A 10,321-nucleotide genomic window follows, 5' to 3' on the forward strand; every position below is an offset into this window, starting at 1 on the left:
ATTTAATAAATAAATAAGTTAAAACACAAATCGACAGATTCACTTATTAAAATAAATAAATAAAACAATGAATAATCTCCGAGCTAATTCCCATGCAGGTGATGATGTATGATCCCCAGACAGTCCAAAATAATATTTTCTGCTAAGATGGCAATATCCCCGATGCCTTCTAAGAAGCTCCTTGTTCTATCTGGTATTGTTCCACGAGATCCAAACTATAGATTAAAACTATCAATAACACTAGAAAATCTAAGATTTCACCATTTATAGCAGAGTAAATTTGCCAAAATATGAGCCCTAATAGAGCTATTTACGCTCAACAGTTTCACAGGCATAGCTTTTTAAAAAGCAAAATCTCATAAAAAAATGCACTGAAAAATCAGATGTTAGTGAATTAATTTTGAGAAATCTTCATATCATTCAAAACTATTCGACGTAGAGATGTCTATTAGCATTCAAATTAAAGCCAGTAAAATGTACTACAAAGTAGCTTATGACGTTTAACTTCGTAGGTGTAGTAGTTTTTATGATATTTTATAAAATACATCGATATATAGTTGTTTGGACAAAATTTCATGTGCAAAATTTATATTCATATGCGCATATCATAAAAAGCTACTACCCTTACGAAGATACGTGTCATAAACTACTTTACAGTAAGTTAAATTACCTTTATTTTGAGTACTGGCAGACATTGACAAAAAATGCACTGAAAAATCGAAAGTTAGTTTATTTATTTTGAGAAATCTATATCCCAAAAACCATCCGACGTAGATATGTCTATTATAACTCATATTAAAGCTAGTTTAATGTACTATTAGTCAGTTAATAACATTAATCTCCGTAGGAGTAGTAGTTTTTAAAAGTTTTATCTCGGGATCTATTGAACGTAAATAGCTCTGTTAGGGCTCATATTTTAGCAAATTTACTCTTCTTTAAATGATGCTCTCTTAGATTTTCTTGAAATTATAATTAACTAATATTTTTCATGATATTCAATAAAATAATTTCACAATATGTTAATTACAAGTTATTGGGATAAAAGTTTTTATTTTTGGCAAAATACATCTCAGGAACCTTAAGACGTACATATGTCTGCCAGCATTTAAAATAAAGGTAACTATAAAGTACTTTAAGACAAGTATTTTCTTAGGAGCAGTAGTTTTTATGATATGCGCATATGAATATAAATTTTTCCCGAACAATTATAAATTAATTTATTTTAGCAAATATCATAAAAACTACTACTCCTAAGAAAATAAACGTAATAAACTACTTTATAGTACATTAAACTAGCTTTAGTTTGAGTGCTAATGGTATCTGTTCATAAATAGCTCTATTAGAGCTTATATTTTAGAAAATTTACTCTTTAAATGATATTCTCCAAGGTTTCTAGTGCTGCTGGTAGTTTTAAAGATATAGAGTTCCGAATGCATTTTTTTTTTAAACATTTTGAAACAGCCACCATTTTTTATTCCCCCTACCTATACTTGGCAGACTCATCAATTTAGACTAATACATAGTTTCTATTAACGTAATAAAATATTTGGGTGAAATAATTGCCTTTTTTCCTCCCCGGCTCTTGTACTAAGGGTAGTTAGTATGTCTGAAGTCGAAATAGGAATGCAAGTTGCAGGGAGGTAATATCGTTTTACAAGACACGAAGGGATATGGACGTCCGGACTTGGTGTCAGCCACCGGGCCTTAGAAATGGTTCAAAGAATATAATCAGTACACTTATTTGCTTTTCATGCATGGTACTACTTTCCCATCATCTCTAGGGTAATGATTCTACTAAGAATAAAAAGTTTTTTGTGATGCAGTATATTCTTTAAGTAAAAATATTATTTATTAAAGCAATACATTTACAATTATAATACTATTTACATGTTTATGCATAAAATGATTAAGTTATTTACATTTAAATGAATAAATGAACATAACACCCCAGAAATCCTACAGCAACTGCCGCAGGGAGGAAGTTGCTGTAACCCGCTTAAGAATAAGCCATACTGTCCTCACGCATTCTCTCCTGATCAGAAATTTGCCACCACTAACATGCCATTTTGCCAGTCAACTCTTACGATTAAAAATATTTTTGAAGAATTTGATTTTTGAGAATGAAACACTATTTACCAGCAATAAGCAGATTAGGACTGACTCTAAATTTATCTGAAGCTCTCACCAATCACGAAGCTAAATTCGCATTGGTATTTAAATTTTTAAAAGCACATCTCCTCCTTTCCAAATCATATCATTTCTTTGTTTTTAATTTTACTTTTTTATTTTATTATTATTTTATCTCATAATTATTTTTTTTTAATATATTATTTTTAAGTGTGTGTGAGTAAATATATGTATGTTTGTGTATGTATCTTTATAATTATAATAGTCCATAATCGTTGATGTCCACAAGGTTTTACACCTTTAAACAAGAATATACAAACAGACATAGGTGGTGCTTCTAGGTGGGAAACACTGAAGCTCTTAGTTCTGATGGACGCTCATAGGTAGCGACACTACAATATAATTCAGATTATAGCATTTTAGCTTGTAGAATTTGTTGACTATGAAGACCTCCCCAAGGATAAATTGTTGAAAATTTAGCAGGGTTTTCCAATAGGAGACAATCATAATTTATAAATTAACACAGTTAATAATACTTCTTCACTAAAATGTTAAAATTTATATCTTACAAAGTATAAAAAATTACAACTTATACATCTTGGCTACTTACCGAATTCAAACACTTTGTCCAGTATTTTACATTTTCATTTAATTCATCATAATTAAATTAACAAAAATATTATTAATTTCTGTTCAGGTTGTCGTTCCTAAACGAGCTGCTATGCTTCTGGACAGAATAATGGTCGCATTACAAAAAGCCGTGGATGAGGACTCAGCTAAGACTGTCAAAAACAGGATACCTATTGAAGATACTGTAAGTAACTTTATTTAAAGTCTATATTAACACCTCAACAATAAAATATACATCTTTTAATTTCAGTGATTATTTAATTAAATGATTCTATTCATTGGAGCAGATCTATTTTACATGGATAAAGTAAGAGGGGAAGCCAATATTATTTATTGAAAACAATCCAGGAAGTACTGGTGGTAGTTAAAATAATTAAGATTAATCATTTTATATAAATTTCACAATAACAGTTACTTTATCGCATGATTTGTATTCTAATATAATATATTTCTATCAATTGAGTGAGAGTTGTTAATTTTAAATACAACACAATTTCAAATGATCTTTCACTCTTAACATTAGTTTATTTCACTCTCCGAGGTTTTGATTCTCAGGCCATTATCTAGGAGACAACCTCATTACTGCTTTGTCACATATCACTAAAAAAGTTATTTCAATACTGGCCAATTGCACAAGTCAAAAATCTTCAAAACAAAAACAATTATCAAAATAATATCATTAGTTTATTATTAAAATTTTATAAACTGGCTATCTACTTACAAAACTATATAATTTCAATGTTTCAACACCTATTTTAAAACTTTTCTTCTTAATAAACCACACTGACTATCACTATTAACAATAAAACCTACATTCAATGATTTCTTCTAAAGACAAATACCATAAAGGAGTTGAGGATAAAGGATCGGTTGAAATTTTGTTATTATGATTAAATTTTCTAAATTGATGAATGATGAAGGAATTTTTATTTTTTAAAATTAAGGGTTAACTGTCATGAAATAATTTTTATTCATAAACACTATTTGATTAAAATTATTGAACAGCTTTACATAAAAATAGTTCTTTGAATTCTTAATTTAAGGTTTATTTTTAATATCTTTAAGTATCTGTGGCATTAGTGATGCTACTGTAGGTACAAAATAATTAAGGACCACTTACCTAGTACTTTACAGTAGATAAGCTCCCCATTTAAATCCCAAACCACACCTTTATTAACATCATATAATGAGTCATATTTTATTATTGTTATAGTTAAATTAACTAAACATCAAATAAACCTATTTATTTCTTCAAAATTAATAAAATCATTTTAACTTTCAGATGGATTTGCAAAGAAGAGGCCAGCAAAAAGGAGGTAGAATTTACTGGAGGTGCTACTTCAACGCTGTCACTTGCTTCTAGTCGCAACCCCTCTGCTGAAGGCTCTCGCTTCCTCTCATCATCAACCACAGGCTCTACGATACTTTTAAAAGACTACTATCCAATGTTAATTAATTTAAAACAATCTTGTTAATAAATTATTAAACCTTCTTATTTATTTACATTTTTCTTTTTTTCATTTTTCTAAATTATTAGTGTTTAATTATTTTTTGTTTTAATTTATTCTTGTACTTCTTACAAATATATCACCTAATGATATAGCAGTATCAGATCAAAGACTTTTTTCAAATTTGTCATGTTCCTAAACGTTGTTTAAAATTGTAATATTGTGTGTGTTCGATATATGTTACGTACTTTTGTAAGATTTCTTTTTGTTAAGTTTGAAATTGTTTCTTTTGTAATTTATGTACAATAATCTATGTATAAGAAAAAATATACTATTTTAAGATTTTTGAAATAATAACTTAAATTCAATTTGAAAACTTTTAGGTACATTCTAAAACTAATTGATATATTATACCTTCTTTTTTTTAAAAAATGTCTTTCATAACTTAGTTCTCTTTAAATATGAGTCCCCCTGTGAATATTTTAAAATATTATTTTAAACTGAGTTTTACAATATCAAAAGTATTTTGACAATTTTGAATTCAAAATATCTCCATAAGATAAAATAAAACTCAAACTAAGATTTTGGTATGATATTAAATGGATATTATATTTAAATTAATACACAATTCCCAAAAAAACAAAAATAAATAATAGATAAATATTCAACACAAGGCAATTTTGTTTCTCCATTTTATTTTTATTTTAACACAATAATTATGTTGATAGAAAGATATTGTTATCAGAAAAGATGATTCACTAAGCATTAAAATTCTCTAGAGCAATTATTATTGGTTATAAGAATGATTTGGTAAAATTAAAACACTACAGCAATTGAATAGTACAATGATGGATGGAGGTAAAAAAAACTAAATCTCAATGAAAAATCCAAAAAAATAAACAAAATCCAAAATCATGAGCTTAATCGACAAAAAAATTACATTGATGCCCACCAAATGGCAGATAAACAATAAATGCAATGCACAGGTACAACAATGGTTAGGACTCCTGATCTAGTACTTGATTGTCGATATGCCTCCCATTCCAATCCCTAATTACAGCTTATTAACATTATATAATGAATCATAGTTTATTATTGTTAAGTTGTTTGGTTGGTTTATACAGTTATATAAAGACGATTTGTTCCTGTTTATACATTTGCCACCAACTGTCTCGGTTGACTACTAATCTTCTACTCTCTTCCCAGTTTACGTTTGCTCTATGAAATGCTTCCATATGATTCTAGCCCTACCTCTAGGATGCGTCCTCTGCAACTTGGCCTCATAGTCCTTTTTGGTGAGATGATGGTTTAACATTCTAATTACATGTCTAAATCACCTTATTTGGGATTCCTCTGAAGTAGAGAGTATGGCATTCATCCTGAGACTGGTCCTTGTTGTAGTATTCCTTATCCTATCCTTCCTTATTCTACCTTCCACCTTCCTCAATTACTGCATTTCTATTGCCTGGATTTGTCCTTTATGTTTTGTTGTTATTTTTCAGTACTCAAAGGATTATGTTAGCAGTGGTATAAATGTAGACTTATACGTCTTGATTTTGATACTTTTCCTCACCTGCTTTCACCAGGAAGATTATATTTAAGGTCTTAAACTGCCATTCAGTAACATTAACACTTTCCTGGATTTCTTAATCATTGCAGCCTGATTCATTTTGATGAGCTCCAAGGTACTTCAATGTTTCTCCTGAGTGCTTTCATTACTCTCCTGAGTTTTTTTGCAAATCTACATTACTTTTTAGCAATAATTTTCATGTTAACAGACACCAATTCCTATTGAAGAATATTTAGGTTGTACTACTGGTCTCTGTCACTGTATGCTAATACTGCCATATCACCGGCAAAACAAAGCAGACTACAATTAATAAGTTTTAAGTTGGAGTATCCCTGGTGTACCTTTCCTTTTCTCTTATCAACACCTTATCGAGGATCAGAATAAACATTAATGGGCTAAGACTGCAGCCTCAACAAATCTGTAATTATGTATAAACAAAATATTTTAGCAATGAAAAATAAAAACTATAACATTTTTTTTTTTTTATTCTTTAGCTTTTACTAAAAGAATGTATTTAGTCTAATTTCTTGTTCTAAACAATATCGGCGGGATGAAAATAAGCAGATTTCATGTTTGTTGATCAATTATTTTTAATGAATTACACACCAACAACTGATGGCCTCATATTAAAAGGCGATAATAAAAAAATATATAAAGTTTCATGACATTGATAATGAAGTTGTAGAGGTGGCTGTGTATAATTAATTATTTTTAACTCCAATTGAAGATGTAAGGTGCCTTACATCATAAGGCATAAAAAATGCATGTAAATGGGTAAGGTCCTACAGGAACTAGCTATAGGTCTTTTCGGGAGAGAAACTCCACTCCGTAAGGAAATAACTTACAGTCGTAAAGGTAAGTCCTACAGGAAATAACAAGAAGGAAGAAAAGGTGTAGGAAAGAGGAGAGATCTTCAGAAAGTAGAGTGAAATAACAATCAAATATACATTTCCATAGATAGCAATAGTATGTACTGATCCACTATGTATATTGTTAGTCACTTAGGTTTGACAATGTTGTGATTAATCAACTCTCTGAGCTACAAAATCCCATCCAAAGATGGTACGTGTAAGACTTAAGATCTTTATTCATTCGAACAATACATCTAGGAATATTACAATATATAACATAGTTATTGATCAGTAAAATCAAAATATGTACAAGAAATAAACACTTCAATAAATGATAATTGCCCGATGACAGTTGTAGCTCTTGCTCCGGCAGCTAGGTAGCGTCATGTCAGTTCATAATGGTCCAACGGCAGTTTGAGCAGTGACTAACAGATAGAAGCAAAGTATTGAAAAATAACATTAAGAACAAAATTGTTTAAATAAAATAAATGTTATCCATTTTAGTCTAAAAACAATCTATATTTCTTTATAAGCCCTATGTTTTGGCCAATTCGGCCATCCTCCTGGAGAATCTTAAATACAATTTTAGAACCACATCAATTTTAAAATACTTTATGCATGCTATTCTGCTCAGGTCATTAATTTCAGTCCACAATTACCCCATTTTGTCAATGCTTCATATTAAATCAAAATTAAAACTTTTAATTTTCATTACTATAATTTATCACAATAATCATTGCTTTGATAAATAATTAAATCTTCGATTTCAGAAAATGTATTATTTAAAAAGGAAAAAACAAATAAACAAATACCTTTTCAACTCAGAATATTACAGTTGGTATAATGAATCTATACTATGACTTTAATCATTAACAATTCAGGTAAATCATAATAAAATATGAGTAGATGTAAACTAATTTGATTAATTAATCTGAACTATGACTCTGCTTTAATAAAACTCTTCCAATAATTGAGTTTTACATTTCTCATATGATAAAAGTTTAGTTGGAAGATCATTGATTGACTGTGTGTGATACTTAAACGGAAGATGGCCCAGGAGTGGTCAAAAATAACTCCAATAATAAAAAAAAATTTATTATATAAATTATATATTATATAAATTTATTATAAGCCAACATTTCGCCTCCTTTGCAGGGCTTTTGAAGAACAGCCAAAGAATAATTCTTTTAAACATATAGGGGTTATAGGATGAACTGACTTAATTGGGAAATACATTCCCATGACTTCGAGAACAAAAAAAATTAAAAGGAAAAATACCAATCTGACAAGTAAAGACTTGTTACCAACACTGTTCTTTTACTTCAAGATGAAGCTGGTCGATGTACCAACCAGATAGGAGCCTGGTGTGAGAAGAAGAAGCTGAAGATTGCTGCTGCCAAGACTGAAGCTATACTATTAAGGGGTACGACACCCTATTACTCTCAGGATACAAGGAGAAGCGATACGACCCAGTGAGGTTGTGACATACCTTGAAGTTAAATCTGACACCTCATTTAGACTACATAAGAAGCAGGGTAGCCCTTGCTCTTGATGGACTCAATTGTATCGGGGCACATTTTGGAGCCTCAGAGCAGAAGAGAAGGTAAGCAACAATACAGAGGATAGCTCTGCTGCGAGTCACTTGAGGCGGTACAGGTATTACCTGGAGGAGTGACTATTGATCTTCTCCTGCAGGAAGACTTATCGACACAAGATAAAGAGGTAAGGTCTGGATCCTTTGAGAAGAAACCGATGGTGGGTGGATTGCACAAAAGGGGCTACCCTAAAGATGTACTTTCCTACCATTGGTTCAGGCCTAGAACTAACGTGGGTCCTCCCCGACTACTGAGTCTCACAGTTCCTCTCGAGTCATGGGGGTTTCCGCGCTAAGCTCGCATTGTTGATGTATTAATTAATCAGTAACTTAGTAAACAAAGGGAAGAAAGGAAACAATTAACATTTTATTAAACGTAAAAATATAAATAGAATATCTCAATTTGACCAAGTTTAATTCCTTATTTATCAGATTTAATTTTTATTTTGTGTATTTAATTGTATTATTTTGTTTAAAGAATATATTAAAAATACAATGTAAAATTAATTCTTTGTCTTTATACAAATCCATCCATACAGTCCACCATTCAATTATTTGAATTCCAATACAGTCCACACATTTTCATTCATAACCAGTCATAAATCACTTTTTACTTGATCATGGATAATATTAAGTTCCACCAAAATTACCCTGATGAATGAACACCATTCATACATAAATCTTATAAAGATTTATCATTCATCAATCTGTTTTTCTTGATAGTACATCATTAAAATTACACACTACCATAAAAACAAAACTTCAATACAATTGCAATGTAATTTTTTGTCTCCACTAAAATTTGGGACAATTATATGGTTTCATTTTTGCCAATGATATAATGTTAGATCTACATTTTTGCAACTTTCTGCAAATCCAAGGCACAAAGCATACAAATGCTTGGTAAACAAAGGAAGTAACATACTTTGCTATCCACATGCTTGTGTGTGTTTTTATAATTTTTGTTGGCTACTATATTCGATTTACATTATAAAAATAAACACAATAAAGACAGAAGAAATGAAATAAAACCTAAATATGAGCAAAGAAGGTGGTAGGTGATAAAAAAAATCATAGAAATAGTACAGCTTAACCTATGCATTCAACCTTTGTTCTTGAATTTTTGTCAGAGACTTGTTAATTTAATTACTTAAACATATAATGTCTTTATAAAAATATATAGTTGCTATATTAGATCAATAATTTTAAACAAAGTATTTATACCAATTCGATAGAATTTTAAAATAGACTATCTTAAACTAGAGTTAATTATTAAATCCAAAGGTAGGAGAAATTCTTTAATTCATTAAAACTCAAATATTTATCTGTTGGCAGTTCTAAAACAATGCAAACTGAACACAAATGTGTGAACGCAAAACAAGTGCCCTCTAATTTGTGTCCAAAAACTGACACTCAACCACAAATTCAGAGCAAATGGTCTCAACCAATCCAAATAACTTATCCACATGCTTGAGCATGTACGAATTTGCCATTATTTTTCACAGAGGCACCATTATTTTTCTTCGGCCAAGACTCCCATTGGAGTCCTATACTGCCTAACCATGTTTAAGGGTCAAAGTTTTTCATTTTGTGAACCGGCAATGCCAATAGACATCAAATTGGTAAGACTGTGTCTAACCACTGAGGTACAGGTGGCCAAGTAATAATAATAATAATTATTATTATTATTAAGGAAGAAAAGGTGTAGGAAAGAGGAGAGATCTTCATAAAGTAGAGTGAAATAACAATCAAATATACATTTCCATAGATAGCAATAGTATGTACTGATCCACTATGTATATTGTTAGTCACTTAGGTTTGACAATGTTGTGATTAATCAACTCTCTGAGCTACAAAATCCCATCCAAAGATGGTACGTGTAAGACTTAAGATCTTTATTCATTCGAACAATACATCTAGGAATATTACAATATATAACATGGTTATTAATTAGTAAAATCAAAGTATAAACAAGACATAAACACTTCAATAAATGATAATTGCCCGATGACAGTTGTAGCTCTTGCTCCGGCAGCTAGGTAGCGTCATGTCAGTTCATAATGGTCCAACGGCAGTTTGAGCAGTGACTAACAGATAGAAG

The 10,321-nt window shown here is 30.2% G+C and overlaps 1 protein-coding gene across 1 annotated transcript; it reads left to right on the forward strand.

Moving 5' to 3' along the window:
• Nucleotides 1-2,824: 2,824 nt before the first annotated feature.
• Nucleotides 2,825-4,262, forward strand: AstCC (Allatostatin double C; the record flags this gene model as incomplete). The annotated part of the gene is given in 2 exon segments (XM_014428577.1): nucleotides 2,825-2,941; nucleotides 4,040-4,262. Coding segments are annotated over 2 exon segments (198 nt in total), but the record flags the coding sequence as incomplete, so codon positions are not given.
• Nucleotides 4,263-10,321: the final 6,059 nt, after the last annotated feature.

This window comes from Halyomorpha halys, unplaced genomic scaffold (genome assembly GCF_000696795.3).
Source record: "Halyomorpha halys isolate HHAL.00 unplaced genomic scaffold, Hhal_1.1 Scaffold729.1, whole genome shotgun sequence".
In the NCBI taxonomy this organism is placed as follows: domain Eukaryota; kingdom Metazoa; phylum Arthropoda; class Insecta; order Hemiptera; family Pentatomidae; genus Halyomorpha; species Halyomorpha halys.